This window comes from Marmota flaviventris, chromosome 16, assembly GCF_047511675.1.
Source record: "Marmota flaviventris isolate mMarFla1 chromosome 16, mMarFla1.hap1, whole genome shotgun sequence".
Lineage (NCBI taxonomy): Eukaryota > Metazoa > Chordata > Mammalia > Rodentia > Sciuridae > Marmota > Marmota flaviventris.
In genome coordinates, this window is record NC_092513.1 from 786,345 (window position 1) to 807,247 (window position 20,903).

At 37.9% G+C, this 20,903-nt stretch overlaps 1 protein-coding gene across 5 annotated transcripts in view; it reads right to left on the bottom strand.

The window, feature by feature from the left end:
• Positions 1-20,903, bottom strand: part of Atp9b (ATPase phospholipid transporting 9B (putative)) — a 256,120-nt gene that overhangs the window by 120,934 nt on the left and 114,283 nt on the right. For 3 of the 5 annotated variants that reach the window (XM_071602592.1, XM_027935319.2, XM_027935318.2), the window contains 2 exons: positions 7,275-7,350; positions 496-572 (listed from right to left, as the gene is read on the bottom strand). The exons of the other annotated variants lie outside the window; for them this stretch is intronic. In XM_071602592.1, the coding sequence (XP_071458693.1) occupies positions 496-572; positions 7,275-7,350 (153 nt within the window). The remainder of the gene's footprint in view (positions 1-495; positions 573-7,274; positions 7,351-20,903) is intronic. 5 annotated transcript variants of the gene reach the window in all.

Genomic DNA, 20,903 nt, shown 5'->3' on the forward strand with positions numbered 1-20,903 from the left:
TACCAATTTTAGGAATGTAATCAAGTATTCTTTTAAAATTAAAATTTGGTTTTCAATATGCATATTCTGCAGTAGAAATATATTAAATTGCTTTAACAATATCACATTAAGTTAAATGCTATAAAATATTAGTAAAGATTGCTTTTTAAAAGAACACTAAATTATCCACATAAAGAACACAATTTGTAAAATAAACTGTGAGAAGAGAAATTGAGAACCCACCAATAACTGTCAAGTTATTGATAAATTATAGATCTAACAATGCAAATTCAAGACACATATAAAACTCCAATTAGGCAAGAAAAGTTGTATTTGGAAAATTTTTTTAAATGAGAATGGTATTTTATAAACACAGAAAAATCAGACCCCAAATCACCAGAATCTGTTTCATGCCACATACTATGCCATGTGAATGAGTTATTCAGGACTATACCGACTTTCTTCCTGAAAGGAAAAGCAAGGTCATTAAAGCATTTGCTCCTTAATCTAGCCTACCTTATTTTTTGGATTGGATGTGTTCATTACACTTCGAGTCTCTTTTCCAGTATAAATGACAACACCTATTACAGTACCTGCAAAAACATGAAAGTGGTCCTTATAGAGATATGTGAAGGAAAGCAAAGAGATAACAGTTCTCATTAACTGTCTTGATGGGAAATACATTACTCTATTTGACTTTATATACATTTATTCTTCAGTCAATTTCATTTGGCCAATTCAAGAAAACCTAATCTCAACTTCTTAAATGGACTTGGAAAAAGTCAAATGATTTGTTAAACAATACAAATTCACCTACATATAACTGTAGAAAATGCACTAGCATTTCTTTGCCTGACAATAGAAAGAGGGATTCATTGCTGACAATCTGTTGAGAGGTAGTGCTCTTAACTGACAGCTGGGTGGCTGGACTCGCCTACCAAAGGGGACCAGGAAAACAGCTTCTCTTGAGTGAGAGTGCCTCCGCTGTACACCAAGACCAGCAGAAGCATCTGCTGGCACCTCTGATGCATGCAACCAAAACAGCAGAAATATTATCAAAACTGTTAACTTCTTATTTAGGAGCTACTAATCTCTTTTATTCATATCTTTAAAAGTCTGGTTTTCTAATTTTACATGTAAAGAAGGTATGCTAATTGTTAAACCTAAGATAAAAAAAAAAAAAATACCCTTGTAACAACCCGTAGATTACAAAGTCTCAAGGCACGCAGCTCTGGACTGTCTAAATTATACGCACCATGGATCTCTTTTTTAGAATTACGTCTATGCAAAATCTCTATTTCTAATTTTTGTCCTTAAGTTTTTTAAATTTTGAAGGTGAAAAACAGAATGATAGTAAGGTAATATGTATAACACTAAAACTAACAAACATTATAAAATTAACTATAATAATTATACAAAACCCCTTGAATGTCACAGTAATCAAACACATGAAATTCAGTGAACTCTCAGGACCCAAGAAGCAGATATGGCATGAGTTTCTTCTTTGGGTCAATGGACCACTGGTCACAACCTGTGACTCACAACTGCCCCTCTAGCAGGCCCAGGAAGATGAAGATGTTAACCAGGTGTCCTCAGCAGCAGTGTGTTCAACTGTGCCTCGCTGGGAAGGAAGTGGGGCTTCCATCTGTCAAATTCCTGAAGGCACAGCTGGCCCAAAATTTCCATGTGAGCTCAACTACCTGCACAAGAACGTTTCTATATTTCCACCCCTATAAACTTCCTAGATAAGACTACTACACCTGAAATTCAGAAAAATGCTAAATTCATAATGATGTAATAGTGTTGAAAGCTTAAAAGAAACATATGGTTGCATCATAGGATTCTTTAAATGTTAAAATAAGGTAAAATACTAAAGATGACCTGATCAATATTTTCTTCCTATTTTGCCAATTTGACTTAACCAAAATGTAAAAGTGCCACTGATGCAAAATTACATAACAAGGAAAATGGCATAATTATTATTATTGTTGTTTTTTAAACAACAGCAGAATGAACAAGCCTCAAAAGAACCTAGAAAACTTGTGCTAAAAGCCAAGATAGACTATGAACAACGTGGATTCTAGGCTGCCACTATAATTTACACTACAAAAGTTAAACGTAAGAAATGGCAAGACTAACAAAAAACACAGCACACATCAACTAGCCTTTAATATAATTAGTGTGTCATACTTATACATAATTTATTTACATCTGCTAATGGTTCTTATATGTATTTTCCTATTTGATTCTTCCTAAAAACTTACTGTAATTAACTTAAAATGCATTGTTTTTCCTGAGTCTCATGCTTTTCAATTACTGAAATGAGTACAGGAATACACGGGATATTCTCTGTTCTCTTATGGAACTGGTACAGGCAAAAAGACCTAGTAAGCACTGTATAAAGAAATACAGGAAACCGGGCGTGGTGGCACAGGCCTATAATCCCATTGGCTCAGGAGGCTGAGGCAGGAGGATCGCAAGTTCGAAGCTAGCTCAGCAATAGCGAGGTGCTAAGCAACTCAGTGAGAACCTGTCTCTAAATAAAATCCAAAAAAGGCCTGAGGATGTGGCTCAGAGGTCGAGTTCAATCCCCAGTACCCATCCCCTCAAAAACATAAAATAAAATAATAAAAAAGAAAGAAAGAAATACTGAAAAGGGAGGGACAGGCTACCAATTTTGAAAATGAGACATGTGAAAGCAACAAAACCTGACACGTACCTTGTACCACATCAGATAATGGAAAACCAAATGTGACAAGTACAGAATGTTTTAAAACTTTCCAGTTTTAAAATACATATATATGTATATGTGTATACATATATATATGTGTGTGTGTGTGTGTGTGTATACACACACACACACACACAAATATATGTTTAAATGGGAGAATTTCAAAACTTTATATTTTAAGTATGAAATTAAGTACCTCTCCTCCTGGATCCAACTTGGGAATCTTCTATTCAGAAAGACAGATTTGGAAATGTGTTTACATACTAAAACCACAACCACAAAGAAATTGCTAACAGGAAGGTACCATGTCACAAAGTCACTAGAGGTAGTGGTGATGTAATATTGGTAAGTAATCAAAATGTAGCTCAGTCTGTACCAAGGAAATGTTTTAGAAGATTTATAAGCACTTAATTTTGAAAGGCAGGGGTTAATTTCCCTAATCCATATTTACAAATCTCATACTGACTAGTTACTGAAAAGTCAGTGTAAGAAGATCCAGGTGCTGGCTGTACCCAACAGGGTCACAAGCATGACATGTCCACCACTGATTGAGTAGCCCTACCCTGCGTGATGTTGTCTGTTGGTATGACTTTAAACTTCAGTGCCATCCCCCTGTCATTCAAGGGGACAGTTGCTGACATATTAGCTATTACATGAACCTCTTATATCATGCTATTGAGGAAATTTCACATAAAACCCTATCAAGTTCTAATTAACAGAACAGTTATACTTTAAGCAAATAACTTTCCTAATGCAAATTAAGAAAAAAAATGCTAACAAGGCCAACGTTAGGGGGAAAAGGTATTCTTTTTTATATTTTATAAGTATTTAACACGTATGACCACAAAACAATGCAGCAAGTCAAACTGACTATTCTCCTAAATATTTTAAAAGATCAACCTAGTATAATATTTTCAGTTGCTTTTGACCACTGAGAAAATATTAAGTTCAATTTACTTATTCTCAACCAATCCTCACAAACCCCAAATAACTTAAAGATGATTCATGGATAATTTATACACACACATATAAACACATGTGTGTGTGTGTGTGTGTGTGTGTATGCAAAACATAAAACCTAGACCATTTTAACAAAAGGATTGGTGGTTGAAACTACTGGATCAAAAAGAGAGTAGAATGCTTACTTATTTATTACAAAATTAACTCAAACCAAAAATGAAACATTTGTTTTTTCTGTGTATGAAAGGCATACAGAGAGTACTGTCAACCAAAGTATGATACGTGCAGACTGGCTAGATACTATAGAAACAAGCTTTCAGGGGGCTGGGGTTGTGGCTCAAGCGGTAACGCGCTCGCCTGGCATGCACGGGGCGCTGGGTTCGATCCTCAGCACCACATAAAAATAAAATAAAGATGTTGTGTCCACCGAAAACTGAAAACTAAATACTAAAAAAATTCTATCTTTAACAAAAAAAAAAAAAGAGAAGAAAAGAAAAGAAACAAGCTGTCAGGACCACCCACATCAGCCAGGAACTGACTCTGATTGACAGATGCTCTCTGGTGCCAATCTTCACAAATGCCAGGGTCCACACTGCATCTTAGTATGGAGCCTTCACATGTTAGGCCAGTCAGGGAAGCAAACAGGCAACACAGGTAGGAGGTAAGGACACCACGTGTCATAGACTGACTAAGTGCCAGGTGCACAGTGACCTGAGGAGACAATGAACTGAGCATCACAACCTCAACAAGACCAACCAAAGTAGGAAGGTAGGACACAGAGTAACAAAGAGGACCTGCTCTCAGGTCTCGTGTCCTCACAGCCAGAAGTACAGACAGGGCCACAGGACATCTGCACCAGGCTCAGGTGCCACAAAGCTGGGGACATACAGAGGACACATGACACACAACCTCAAGGGTGGACTCCACATGGCCAGAGGCAGAGAGAGGGACACATAAGAACTGCACCAAGGACAGAGTCCACAAGCCATGGACATCACAAGGACAGCAGTAAACTTTGGACAGAACTCTGATGTCCACCTCTATGGCCCACACAAAGTGCTCCAAGAGACCATTCCAGCAGAAGCAGCCCCCACCCATGTGCCCAGGACCTGCACTGCAGCCTATTTCCTGGGTATTTCTGGTGTTCTCGGCTTCACCCACCTGCTCGACCTCCTTGGCCATTTTTTGTTCCCATCCCCATAGATCTTTGGGGTTGGCCCTTCAGGCAACTTCCTACTGGGACAGGTCTTCCCATTTCACCCTCTTAATGACCTTTGGGCCAGAGTTCATTTTGAAAATCTCATTGAGACTGCTACTTTCATAAAATACAATAAAAATGAATTACCAGAACAAATTAACAACCAAATTAAAGAACACATATGTGCCAATATTTCCAACATCAGTAAACCTCATCCAACTTCTATAACAGTTTCCAAATATTTATTATTCTCATTTTCCATGATGAGTAAACTGGACAGCCCCTCAGTACATATTCAATGTGCTAATGCAGAGGACTAAACTCCTGGAGGGGACTGACAGGAGGGGCCTGCAGAGGTTTAAATTCCTGGAGGGGCTGTCTGTACATACTCAAGGCCCTGCTCCAGAGGACTGATTCCTAGAGCAGTCTGTGCACATTTGTGCCTGGTTTAAGGGCTCAACTCCTGGACAGTCCTGTTGCGGAATACCGATCTCTGGTTCTGGAAGGCCCTGCTTCCTTCTAGGCCGCAGGGACTCTTCCGAGAACAGACTCTTGTGTGCACATCATAATAAGCTCTGGAGGACCTGTATCTTTTTTGGAAGGATAGGGTTCTCTGAATCAATCAGGGCAACTGAACATGGCAGCTCAGGAAGTTCTCTGTCTTCCTTTGGTCATCTGCTGTCCTGTGGGTCTGTGTTTGAGTCCTTGTTCCTATGCATTGAGACTCCATGACACAGAAAGAACGGCCAAGTTTGCTTTACTTAGAGCAACTTGAGGGTGTGGTTCAGTGGTAGAGGGGTTGTCTAGCATCCACAAAGCCCTGGGTGCCACCCCTAGTATCACACACACAAAAAAGAGCCACCTTGCATTCAATGCAGATATAACTTTAACATGTAAGATTGAAAAGAATTCTAAACTTATGATCAACTACAAAGAAGACAAGAACCCTCAGGTTATTCCTGGACATCTCGAGTCTTTCCAAATGTTGTCAGGACACGGTAATCTGGTAAAGGACAGACTTGGGTAGTTGTTCACACAACAGGCTTTTAAATAAAGGTTTACTCGTGCATTTTAAATATGTCCAAACACAAAATAACATTAAAGAGAGGTCAGTTAACCTTCTTCAGTGGACATTTAAAAATACTCTCTGTGAGGATCAAGTGCCCTGGCAAGCTAAATGCTACATGGCAAAGAATAAGAAAGAGTCTCTGTTGCCAAAGTAAACAAGTAGCAACTATCATTCACCAAGATCATCCAGCCTTAAGGTCACAAAAGAAAATCTCTTTTCAGGAAATTATATGGGATGTCTTAGAAGCCTTTACCTCAGATGCTTCTGTTTCTTTGAGGAGAATGGTCACAAATCAATACTACATGGCATTAATGACAAGACTCTAACACATGCTTAAAAAAGAAACAGAACAAAAGATTAAATGAAATCGATTTTATAAAGAAAACCTTAGTATCTCAATGACACGTAACTTAAAACAATAAATAATATCGTGTTAAATACAGAACAAATCGGAATTTCTGATCATATAAGCCACAACCTGTCTTTCAGGTATTTTGCTATGAAATATTAATGTTGAGCTCTGGGGCTGATGGCTTTCCTGGAAGGCATACCTGGACTTCAGTGCTGCAGCAGGTCCTGCCTGGATCTGGCCTGACCGTAACAATGAGGCTACAGAGTAGTCCAGGAGGAGGCTGGCAGTAAAACCACCTCCCTGCCCTGCCCCTGGCTGTCAGCAACACACACCAGCAAGGACAGCAGAAAGGTGGCAGGCAAGATAGCAGGGCTTCCCTGGCTTCCACATGCCCTCTAATGGGGCCTGCAAACACCCTTCCTGTGGTGCCAGAGGCAGCGCTGTCCTGTCTGTCCCTGAGGTCTCCTCACTGAGTGCCACCCTTACCTCTCTCTCTGTGCATCCTGAAAAACTAAAGTAAGATATGGGATTAAAAAAAAAATCAAATACCTCAAAGAACTGACACCTACTAGAATTCACATATTTGCCCTCAAACTTGTTTTAAACACATGAAACATCAGTATAAAAGTGAATCCTCTTTCATATTCTGTCCCTAGAAGGTGAACCTGTGCACTCCTGAAGGAGCCTACTGTACACAATGGCATACAGCAAGGCCCCCATGTGAACATAGCACTTCTAAAATTACAACTGGCTCTAAGGCACACTGAGGAGCATATTAGGAAATACATGTCAGAACCCAAGAAACTGACCACCTGTTCTTCCAGGAAGACTGCACCTCCATGTTGCTTTTGGCTTTACTATCCCCAGTGCCATGGGTGACGAAGTACACAGGCCTTGCCACAAACATACTTCAGGCAATTCTGAGAAAGCTGTTTGGAGTCCTCATCCTGGGAGAATTCACACTGAAGGAGAACTTCTTTCTCACCTGAGGCAACAATGGTGCTTGCCCACAACGTGTTTTCTATGCTGAGACTTTCATGAATGGGAGGGTCACTGTCTTCCTGTTCAGGGACAGAAAAAAAAAAAACGGGAAAATTGGCCATGTTCTTTTTATTATTCATACTTTAGATAATCTATAGTGTTAGAAACGTGCCCACAACCTGGATCCAATGGAATAGCAGTGTTAAAGGAACCTCAAAATGTAAGTTGTAAAAAGCAAAGTTGAAAGACCAATCTTGAGTCAACTGTTTTTAATATTTAGCTTTAATATAAACAACTTTAAATGTTCATAAAAGTACTATATATACTGTGATACCGTTTAAGAGTAGGCTAAAATCACATCTTCAAATGTGTTTTAGCAACATTCCTGGACTAGGAACTACTTCCCTGCAAAGGTGGAAACATTAGCATGAACATGATCACAGATGAACTCAGTCATGTTTACCCCACCTTTCTGCAAGGACAAGGACTAGACAGGTATAACTGTGAATATATGCCTGGGGTGGGGGGTGGGGGGGACACTCCCGCAAATACCACAATACACCCATGAGAAAAGTCTTTTCTCTTAAATTCCGTTTTAAAAATGTTGTTATTATATTGGATATTTTTCTTTTATTTCTTATACATTTTTGTGTTGGTGCATTATACTGTACATAATGATGTATCTGTTGTTATATGTTCAAACATGTACCAACAGATACATCATTATATATTATGATAGTACATATTTTTCATGAAACAAAATTCAATATAAGTTGTATGTTGCTAATAATGTATACAGCTATCAAACACGGTCATACATCAATATTATAACAGCTATATATTCAGTCTAATTTTATCATCATATTCTTAATGTTAATATTCAGACATAACACTTAGAACTTAAAATCTGAAAACCTTCCTCTTAACCTGAGGTTATATAGTGTGCGTGTACACACACACACTCACACACACATATAAAATCTCAAGATATATTTGATATCAAGATATATTTTAATATAATAAGGAAACCAAATAGGGGAAGAAAAGAAACATTTTCTAGGACCTGGATCCCAACAGTGTGCTTGCGCTGGGAATTACCTAGATCAGGAACCAACAGCCAGAGTGCCTGGGTTATCAGCTAGCTGTGAAGAGTGAAGCTGTAGCCTGTCAGCTAGATACTCATGGATCGGCCATAGACCAGTTTGCTGTGGGTGAATACCAAGACGGGCAGACATGGCATGTGCAAAACACAGAGAATGCAATCTCCTATGTGTGGGATTGAGCTAGGTTTGGAAAGCAGAGCCCTGCAAATGCACTGATGAAGGGCTGTCTTCAACACATATCTACTCTTGCATGTGACCAGTCTCTGCCTCATTAGCTGCAAGTACTTTTAATTTTGCAGTCCCCAGGAACTATGTTTTTCAATTAAAGTTTTATGCTTACAAAACCTACTGATAAACTATTCAGTGGCACTGATGGGCAAAATACTTCATGTAAATGTATCTTAAGTGGGAAAATGAAGGTTAACATAATGCCATTAAAAATACTTGAAAAGTGAAAGAATATTTGTATTTATGTTTGGATGACAAAGTTATAAAAATTTTTACACTGTAACCACTTTACTTTTATATAATCTTGTAGCAATGGAGATATGTTTATAAATTTTTTTATATATCTTATGAAATTGAGCTCTTTGCATAGTACCTCACATACCATCATTAGCCTTTAAAAGGCATAAGAATATTCAAGTACTCTGCTTCATATTTTCCAAAATGTTGTTCGTTCTTCCATGCACAATGCCAGGCAGGGAGTTGTCACTTATTCCCATGTTTAGGTAGCTCTTCAGGTAGATTCAAAAATTGTCTAATTAAAAAATAAGTAATCCAGGAAACTAAATTTTGCCATTGACTTTTATTCTTTTGAAGAACAGCTACAACAAAAAACCATTTAGAAAAGAAAAGCAAGTAGCCTCAATAGATTAGCTTATTTTATACTTGAATGTATGTCTGAACTGAAATGACCAGGTTCTAAACCATTTACACAGATACAGTTCTGATAAACGCTGCTGGAGAAAGCGAAATCTACATATCCTCACTTCTATTTCCTAAATACAACTGACACTACCTACCCTTTGATTCTACAGACAAGAGAATAGCTGTTCCAGGAGGCCCAGCAAACAGAGTGCATAATTGGCAAGAAGAGGCCAAGTGCTGATTTGCACACTTATCATTTAAAGTATGAAACAAATAAAATTTTCTCTAAATGTATTCTGAGTTACCTGCACTGCATCATAGCAATGTACATGTCTGTTTATCACCTAGGACTATAAACTAAGTCACTATAGGGTTGAGCTCTACTTTCTGCCCACAGAACAGGTACTCAAATTTATCCAATGTATCAGTAAATGAAAGACAGACTCTCAAAACTGTTTTGCCAATACCCACAGGCGTTGAGTGCCCGCACATGCATGGCAGCACACAGGGGACAGTGCGTGCCCCTAAGCTGCGCTGCCCCACTGTGGTCTTTAGTGTCCCCTTTGGTCCATGCCACCTGTAGCTATCATCTTCAATGTAGCAACCTAGCTCAAAGTAGACCTTAAAACTCTAATGCTTCCCTTAATAATAAAATTTAAAAATTATTCACACATGCTCACCATTTATCTTCCCCTTATGTTGATCTCCAAGAGCAAGAAGGGCCTTAAAATATACAAAAAATGTATAACACTTTCTGAACTGCAAATAAATGACACTATACAATGTAGATTTAGAAATTAAGTCAATTCCTACATTGCTTTTTGGTAACCATTTCACTGTGTGAAAGGTTCTGTCCATTCTAACGTGGTAGGCTGAAGAATGCGTTTTGTATCTTTGTGCTTCTTTCCAAGACTAACAGCAGTGACAGGCTTTAAACATTAACACATTTGTCGAACAGAGAAAATCATTTTAAAAGGCAGTTCCTTACCCACATTCTATAATGAAAATAAAAATGGGGAAGATGGGAAAAATTTATTCCAAATAACTTTCATTTTTGGTTTTCTTCTCCTTCAGGTTATATAGATTGAAAAGATGAAACCTGCTTTATGGAAAGAATACAAACCGTTTCCATTTCAAGCTGTTTTCTCAATGGTGTGGCTTATTTAACAAACAACAGAAATGTGCTTTTTAAAGAATATTTTTATTTGAAAACATAAAGCAAAGTTAAGTGTGTTATGATTTGCAGAAAATGCATTGTAAGAAAAACTAGAAAGGAGGTAAGGACTATGAGAACTGTTGCACTTCAAAACCAATTAGCTTGAACTCCAGATTCCAAGAGAATGCCTATGTTTGAACAATTCATGAAATTAGCCATCCGGAACAATGATGTGAACCGCTTTCTCCACGTCAAACATCTCCCAGTCTGCCTCTGTGCTGCCTGGAGAAAGGCAGACGGGGTATGTCTGTGAGATTCTGTACAGGTCACAGATGCATACTGTGTCCCTGCTATAGAGGCCTTGAGTTAATCTGTTCAAATTCTAATTTAAGTATTTAAGCAGGATCCCTCCTCCCTGCAAAAGGTATAATTTTTTCTTGATAATGTAAAAAAGGAAAATAAACAAATATCACAAAATGTTCACTTTATTGAATTTTGCTAATTAAATTGAATTCCATTTCTAGTTACAAAACTAGTTATTTAATATTTTCTTTATTCCTATTTGAAAAAAGTACATAAAACATTTTTCATCTTAATCTGAAACTCTAGATCAATACATTTTAAAAGAAAAAAATTAGAAACGTCAAATGAGGGCAATGAAAAGCCATTTATTATATTCATCAAGAATTATAATAACCCATACAAGATATATGTGTCTTTAACCAACTTAGAGTCCTGAAGTAAGTTTCTCTCATTTTAGAACAAGGATAGCCTCCCACAGAAGTCTACCCTCATGTCGACAGTGTGCACCACCAGCAGGCCTTGTCTCGGTTCTCACATGGGGCCATTCCCACCTGTCTTCTGATATGGGAAGACTCTTGCCTGTCTTGGTTTTTAAAACATTTTTTTAGTTGTAGATGGACATAATACCTTTTTTTCACTTATTTATTTTTATATGGTGCTGAGGATTGAACCCAGTGCTTCAGACGTGTAAGGCAAATGCTCCTCCACTTAGCTACAATCCCAGTCTCCTGTCTCGGTTTTGATGTGGATGATTCTCACCTCTGTAGAAAACCTCAGACACATAAATTACCAATGGGAAAATGCAACAATTGCTTGCTATGCTCCTGATGTGAAACTCAGGTTGCTAAGGATCAGTCCACTGGGCCCACAACCTCCCTAAGAGGGTACGTATGTACACAAGTGACCAAGACATTAAAGGTCTTGCTATCGCCATGTGATGTTAATTAACCCTTCCTAAATGACAAGGCATGATAAAACCTAGGTATAATATAGAACTGTAAAGATGAGCTAGGGTATCTGTGGGCTAGGGAAGGCAGCAGAGGGCCACCCACAGGAAGCTCCCTCCTGCACAAATTCTGCAGCCAGATACAAGGCTCTTATGTTGTGGCCACTTTGAGTGGGGTGAGAGTACCAGCCTGAGGAAAGGGTATAGGCACAGATCTCTTCAAGAGCTAGGCCTGCTCCACCTCCCTTCCCACCCAATGAGGCATTTTTACTTTGTGTGTACCTCCTAGCAGACCTCCTCTAGACTGGCTGGCGTGCAGGAAAGGGGAAAGAACAAACATTTTTGGAGTGCCCACACACATGCTGATTAGCCTTCCTTCCTAAGATCTGGGAAATAAGATTGAGAAGGTTGTGCTTGGTCAGGGTTAGACATCTAGTAAGTGGAAAAGTCAAAATTCAAATTCAGAGTGAAGAATCAGGTAGATCAAGAGGTCTTAGAGAACATGAAGCCAACCAATGCACATTCTGCAAAGAGGAGGGTCATCGGGCCTGATTTCATAGACCTACAAATCTTCCTAACTTCCTACATAAATCATCTGTTTTCACTGATGGAGTTACTGTCCTCATGGTTTTCAGAGACTGGCCTGAATCATTTTTGTACTGTTTACAAAAAAGTAATGCTTTGCTATCTTGTTTTTGAGTCTTAGCATGATCCCTATGGTCTACTTTATGTTTTGAATATTTGCCTTAAAATGGACGTATTTCTTTTTCTTCCTCTTTTCCTTGCACTCCCTAATCTCAGGGAAACAGGATTACCCTTCTTCCCCATCCTAGACAGAGTTTCTGACCTTCAGCACACACCCACCACAGTACCGGAGTAATTCAAACTTTGGGAATGGCACCAAACGATATAAAAAATAACTATCTCCCAGATTAAAAGCCTTTGAATCACCTTTAAAAGTCCCCAGTTCCCCTTGATGGGCAGAATCACAGCCTCCAGAACAGGAGTCCCTCTGAGTTTCTCCTCTGCTAGCAAAGCAATAATTTTTTTTTTTTTATTTTCTAAAAAAACAAAAACAAACAACAACAACAGGCACATCCAGCTTGGATGATGTCACTTTTGCACTAGCTACCCCTCACACCACTCCTTCGGCCCAAACTGTAGGGATCCACCTGTCTTGCTGCTAACCAAGAAATAAGTTCCCAGTAAATGTATTCTTGGGAATAATGGATTTGCCTGCCTCTTTCTTTGATCTCATAGAACCATCCTCACAAAACAGGACTGAATTTTCCAGAACACATGGGGATGATCCATTAAAATGCAATCATTTTAATAATATCTGTCAGTAAGGTAAAGTGTTTTCCTAATGATGTTTAAATATTCTATATTTTTCATAAAGTACATCCATATAATCTATGGATTAGGAGGAAGGACCCTATTCTTGTAGATTTTTATATTTTCCCTATTACTTCTATCCACTTGGGAGTATAGTTACTCCTTAATATTTATGGGGACTCAGTTCCAGGACCTTCTGTAGCTTCCAAAATCAGTGGATGTTCAAGAACCCTCATATAAAATAGCATAGCATTTGCATATAATATGTACATCCTTCCATATACTGTAAATCATCTCTAGATCACTGATTAAACCCAATTAAATGTAAATGCTATGTAAACAGTAATTATACTAAATTGTTATACTAAATTGTTTAGTAGGTAAGGACAAGAAAATAAAAGTCTGTACAAGTACAGTACAGATGAAGTTGTCTTCACAAAATAACTTTTTACCTCAGCTCCTTGAATCCAAGGATACAGAACCACAGATATAGAAGAATGACTACACTACATCTTTGTCCAATCTGATAATCTCTAACTTTCCATTGGAGAGCATAGTTTAATTACTGAGGTAATTATCTTGTGCTTTGTTTCTTACCTATTGTACTTGATATTTGGTACCTTTTATTAATATTTACTTTTTAGTTTTAGGTGGACACAATATCTTTATTTTTATGTGGTAACAGATGATTGAACCCAGTGCCTCATGCATGCTAGGCAAGCATTCTACCACTGAGCCCAACCCCAGGCTAATGTTTGATACCTTTTACCAATCGTTTTCTTTCTGGGGGGAGAAGGTGAAGAGGGCTACTTGACTTTAACTGAGTATCCAATTGCATCACCTCTACTGGGCTTGTTAGCTTGACCGGTTCGATTTTTATCAGTAGCTCAGTGAATTACAATATGAACCTTTTGTATCACTGTTCACCCTGTATCAATATTATATCACTTCACACATAATACTAAAAAACAAAAACAAAAAATACACGACAGCCATTTATTACCTCTGACATCCCCAACCCAATAGGGAAAGGTGCTGAAAGTCCCATCATCCATGTGAACACAAACTATTTATCCAGTGCCTACTGGAAGACTTGGCCAAAACTCTGCATAACACACTCCACTATAGTAGTAGACCTTATAAGTTCGATAAGATCCAAAAGCTGGCATCAGAAGCCCTACAAAGAACCACCAAATGCCAGTCCAATCTTCTGAGCAATAACAGAATTCTATAAGGCCAGTTCCACAGCTGCCTTCCTAATATCACCCTTGCTTCAGAAGACAGACAAGGATGCTTCTCAGAAATGTGGGTGTTCTACTTGCTACTGCAGTCCTTATCACTTTATAAAAGGGACCGTCCTTGGAATCCTTCTGGGGAACATGACCAATGGGAGGGATCCCTGGTCTTACATGACGAATTCATCCCCAAACCAAAGATCCTCTAATCAACTTTACCTATTCCTCGATATTCTATGACAACAGCAACAGTAATTCTAGCTCATTTACTAATAGAATATCTGCTATCGTCTGAACATTTCTCTCTCTCTAAAATTCATGTTGAAACCTAATCACCAAGGTAATAGTATTAGGAGATGGGCTTCTGGGGGTGATTAGGTCAGGAGGGAAGACCCCTAATAAATGGGATGATTGCTCTTACAAAAGACACTCTACAGAGCTTCCTTGCCCTCCTACCCTGTGAGAACACAGCAGTCAAAACACTATGTATGAGTCAGAAAGGGAACCCTCACCAGATTACTATATTTGCATTGATCTTAGACTTTGAACCTCCAGAATTATGAGAAATAATTGCTTTCTATAAGCAATCCAGTTTATAGTACTGTCACAGTAGCCTACACGGACTAGTATATTATCACCATTTTCTAATATCCAGGTGTTCATTCAAGGACATTAAATCTTAAGTAATGGGAAACTGAACCCTATGGATACACTCCTTCCTGTATTTCCTATTCCCTCTTCCTGGTCCAATAGTCCAAGACCATTCTCAGTCACATCTTTCAGGTCCTGCCGGAACAGTTTGTCTTACAGCTCTTATCATAAATAACCCCTTTCCTTCCACAACACAAGCCTGGTCACCCTACTTTGATCTCAATTACATCTGTTCTCCTCTAGCAACTTCGAGAAAGTAGCTTCTTGAAGACTCAAGGGATACTGAAGAAAGTGGATGTTCAAACTCTCCAGTGCATCAGCCTCAGTATTGACATTCCAGGTCTCAGAACATCTCTGCTGTTCACCATAGTGCTGTCCTAAGTGCAGAAAAATCACTGCCTGACCTCTCTTGCCATCACCTTTCCAGCTGAAAATCAAGAACTGCATGAACACTAATGTGGTATACTGGATCAGCAGGGCAGGCTGAGTTTCTGTTGCTCCAAGTTCCTGTGGTCAACAGCAGGAGCCCAACTGCTCCACATCCCTTACCACTGCAGCACCTCCTCCACTTACTTGCTGGTTCTGGGCAGAGGGCAAGTAATCTGAGCCGGAGATCTCAATACAAAGCCTGCTTCCAGCAACTACATTTAAAGGACCAGCTGCGTTAGGCTTCATTTTCTCAAGAGCAAAGCTTGAAAAAAGGATTTGGGGGTGTATGGCAAAACTCAAGAAACACCATTAGAGAAGTGAAAAACAAAGACTGAGAAGGGTAGAATCAATACAGGGTGTGTTAACCAGCAACTCATCACTGCATGTAAGAGGAGCTCAACCTACTCCAGGCAGATAGTAAGAACATGCCACAGAGATGCCCAATCCAAGGGCATCTATGCACCTTTCTAACAACACTGGCTGAGGGCCACTCCTGGCATGTTAGCTTCCCTTTCTAAGCAATGGTACTGAGTGCACATTGAGTCACAAAGGGTGTCCCTACCACCAGCACATGGCTTGTAGAGGATGCTATCACCATTTAAGACAACAGTGAAGATTACTACAGGAATATGACTGTGTAACTAACCCTCAACAATTTAGTACTGGTATAATGCCACTGTGAAACCAATAAGGCCTACTCTTTTTGTGGTTATTTTCTGGTAAGCTCACTGCTTAAATATCATTCTTTATATGGTAAATTACATTATCCTTGTAAATTACTTCATCTGGATTTTTCAAAATTATTTGCATAGCACAGTCCGCAATGTCTTTTATGTGGAGTTTTGGGGGTTTTTTTGGCTTGTACTTTTTGTTTTTAGTTACACATGACAGGAGACTCTATTTTGATATATTTATACAAGGATGAAATATATCTTATTCTAATTAGGATCCCAGTCTTGTTGGATGTTCATGATGTTGAGATTCACTATGGTATCTTCATATATGTAAACAGAAAGTTATGTACTTGTTTTAACTTTCTTTTCAATGATTATTTTATCCATTTCTGTCTGAGGTTAATGTGCTCTCTCGCTTTTCTTTTTCTTGGCTGAATAGCTTTTTGTTTGGCTGTATCATCTTAAAAACGACACCTGAGTTCATTTTTATCCTCCATCCTGCCCCCAAACCCCCGAAGCATTTTATGGATCAGCATCCTTAAATCAGAGAAATCATTCAGCATTTGGTTTTTTTGGGTATTGGCTAATTTCACTTAGCATTATATTCTTCAGCTCCATCCATTTACCTGCAAATGCCATGATTTTATTCTCTTTTATTGCTGAGCAATATTCCATTGTGTTATATATTATCACATTTTTTTTTATCCATTCATCTACTGAAGGGCACCTAGGTTGGTTCCACAGTTTAGCTATTGTCAGCTGTGCTGCTATAAACACTGATGTGGCTGTGTCCCAACTCTAGCTAGGGCAAAGGGGAAAAGGGGAGGGAAGGGAAAGGAATGGGTATAGGGGTAGGAAAGATGGTGGAATGTGATGGTCATCATTACCCTAAGTACATGTATGAAGACACAAAGGATGTGACTCTACTTTGTGTACAACCAGAGATATGAAAAATTGCACAATGTGTGATATGAATTGTAATGCATTCTGATGTCATATATAACAAAATAAAATCAAAAAAAGATTAAATACACTCCATAAAAAGCTTCACAAACGCTATCTGATAGTGTTCTATTGTATGCCTGTATGAATATATAACAATGGATCCCACTATTATGTATAATTATAATACACCAATAAAAACACGGGGAAAAAAATGACATCTGGATCAATTTTCTGGTTGTATTATTTCAGGATATCACCTTAACATGCACTTCTGTAGGTGCGTCCTTTGACCTGCTATTTCTGATCCCTTCATGGTGATAAAGTATTTCCATTTATTTACTTACATTATTTTATTCTTCTCTCTCCCCCTAAACATATTATTCTACTTTAACTATATCCAAAATATTCAGATTCTGATATGCAGTGTTCCCTAAACCAATACTGTTTAGAAATTCTCCAATTTTAGTTTATATTTCTCCTTCCATCCTCAAACTAATGGCCTATGATATTTAAACTTCTGGGTGGAAGGACCATTTAACACCTGGGTTTTGTTACTGCTTTTATTGCATATGACCAAGAATGCAGTTTGTAACATTTTTACATTATGGAGCTAAGGTTTTCATTGCCAAGAATATATGATCAAGTTTCTGTAACACTTTGTACATTGTTAAAAATAAATCACTAGGGAATAGAGTTCAATAAAAGTAACAAAAGGATTTATTATATTGCTTACCCATATTATCTTTTAAACATTTTCTCACCTGACTACTGAATCAAATGGGAACTCGGGCATAAAGCCTATTATGCCCTCTATCATTTTCATAGTATCCGTCTTTCCTTATTCCATCTTGATTCTATTCTGCTGAACACCAAAATGGCAACTCCTGCTTCCTCTTTATTTATATTTACTTAGTATACTTAGTATATTTTCACATATTTTTTGCATTAGCCTTTCTGATCCAATTAATTTTAGGTAAGAAAAAAAGAAAGACTATGAACTGATCAACTGTTCCTTAATGTTTAAAGAAAAATTTTTTTAGATGTTGATAGACCTTTATTTATTTGTTTTTATGTGATGCTGAGGATCGAACCCAGTGCTTCACACATGCTGAACAAGTGTTCTACCACTGAGCCACAACCCTAGCCCTGTTTAAAATTTTTTTTGGTAATTTTTTCTAAGGTTTTTACTCTTCAGCCATTACCTCTTGGCCAATGCTACAGTAATCCATCCTGGTCCTTCCACCCACACCTATCTTCTTATGACTGAACTCATCAGTTTCAGGGAAGTCTCTCTCTGACTCAGCCCTTTACTAATGAAGCAACCAGAGAGCTAACCTCACTCTCACCTGTATTTAATATTCTCAGACAAAACCTCCCCTGTGTTCTCCATCTCATCTAATGTTCTCGTGAAGCAAAAGGGCTCCTGAGCAATCCTCCCTCCCCCGATGCTACTGGTCTTTCTTCACACATCTGTTTATTTCTGAATGGTGCTTTATACATATACATGAAGGTGGAATTCATGGTGGTATACTTACACAAGTGCATAGTGCAGTTTTCTTAAACTCACTCCATATTTGTTCCTGTTCCTGCCCTCCCCCTTCCTTGATCTCCTCCTTTTACTCAATGGAAACTCTCTGTATGACATCTGATCTACCAAACCATTTTTTCCCTTGTATTCCGCTATAACATCAGCATGAGAGAAAACATTTGACCCTTGATTTTCTGAGTCTGGCTTATCTCACTTAGCATGATGTTCTCAAGTTCCATTTTTTACTGACAAATGCCATATTTTCATTCTTCTTTATGACTGAGTAAAATTCCATTGCATATACATACCACATTTTTTAAATCCATTTATCGACTGATGGGAATCTGGCCTGATTACACAATTTGGTTATTGTGGATTGTTCTGCTAAAAACACGGATGTAGCTCTAGCACTATATTATGCTGATTTTAGGCATTTTGAATAAACACTAAGGTAGGAGAATTGAGTTATATATGGTGGTTCCATTCCTAGTTTTATAGGAGTCTCCATCCTGCTTTCCAAAATGATTATCCTAATTTGAGGTTCCACTAACACACTATAAGCGTACCTTTTCCCCTACATCCTCACCAGCATTATCATTTGTGTTCTTGATAACTGCCTTTCTGACTGGAGTGAGATGAACTCTTAGTGTAATTTTGATTTACATCTCCCTTTTTACTAGACATGTTGAACATTTTCTCATATATTGAGAAATATCTATTTAGTTCTTTTGTCCATATATTAATTGAGGTATTTGATTTTGTGGTGTTAAGTTTTTTGAGTTGTTTATGTATTCTGGATATTAATTCCCTGTGTCAGAGAAGTAGCTGGCAAAGATTTTCTCCCTTCTGCAGGCTTTTAATTTCATGCCATCCCACTTATTGATTCTTGGTTTTATTTCTTGAGCTTTAGGGTCTTGTTAAGGAAATCAGTGCTTGCATCAATATGATGGTGTGCTGACTGTATGGTTTCTTCTAGCAGTTGCAAGGTTTCCGGTCTAATTCTTAAAATGTTAGATTCAATTTGATTTGATTTTCCTACAAGGTGAGAGAGAAGAATCTAGTTTCATTCTTTTAATATGAATATGCAGTATTCCCATCACCATTGCTTTAAAAGGCTATCTTTCTGCAACATATTTTTGTACCTTTGTCACGTATCTCATGACTGTAAGAATGTGTGTTTGTCTTTGTGTCTTTTATTTTGTCCCACTAGTCTTCGGTGATGCCAATACCGTACTTTTTTTTTTTTTTTTTTTTTAATTACGATAGCTCTGCAGTATCATTTTAAGTCAAGTATTCTGCTGCCTTGCATCATTCTTTTTTCTCAAGACTGCTCTGGCTATTATGGGTGTCAAACTTCCAAATGAATCTTAGGACTCCCCCGCCCCGATATCTGTGAAGAATACTGGTATTTTGAAGGGGACTACATTGAATCTGTATATTGCTTTTGATAGTACAGACATTTTGACAGTATTAACTCTACCTATCCAAGAACATGGGATGTCTTTCCATGTTCTTAGGTCTTTTTCATTTTTTTTTTCTTCAATGTCATATTATTTTCACTGTAGAGATACTTTATCTCCTTGGTTAGATTTATTCCCAAGTATTTTATTTATTGGTTATTTTTAATGGAATGGTTTTCCTGATTTCTTTCTCACCAGAAATCACTTTTGAAAGAAAAGCTATTAATTTATGAATCTTATATTCTGCTACTCTGCTGAATTCATCGTCTTATGGTAGAGCTTTTTGGTCTTTTGATACAAGATCATGCCATCATCAAATAAAGATAATTTGACTTCTTTTTCTACTTGAATCCCATTAATTTCCTTCGCTTTCCTGACTGCACTGGCTACAGTTTCAAGAACTGTATTGAATAGGAGTGGTGAGAGTGGACAGCCTTGTCTTGTCCCAATTTTAAAGGAAACCCTTTGTTTATCTCTGTTCAGTATGATAGCTTCAGGTTTGTCACATACAGACTTTATAATGTTGAGGTAGTTTCTCCAACATTTTTACCATGAATGAATGCTGAATTCGATCAAAGGCCTTTTCTGAACTTACTGATATGATTGTATGATTCTTGTCCTTAATTCTATGTATGAGGTGAATTAATTACTTTTATTGATTCACGTATGTTGACACAACCTTGCATCCAGGAGATGAAACACACTTAACCATGGTATATTATCTTCCTAATGTGTTTTGTAACATAGTTTGCTAATATTTTATAAAGTATTTTTGCTTCGATATTGATCAGGGATATTGGTCTATACTTTTCTTTCCTTGATGTGCCTTTCTCTGGTTTTGGTATCAAGGTTATACTGGCTTCACAGAATATATTTGGGAAAGTTATGTCCCTTTTAATTTCATTGAATAATTTGAGAAACACTTGTGTTAGTTCTTCTAAACGTGTAGAATTAAGCTGAGAATTGATATGGTCCTGGGCTTTCCTTTGTTGGAGAGC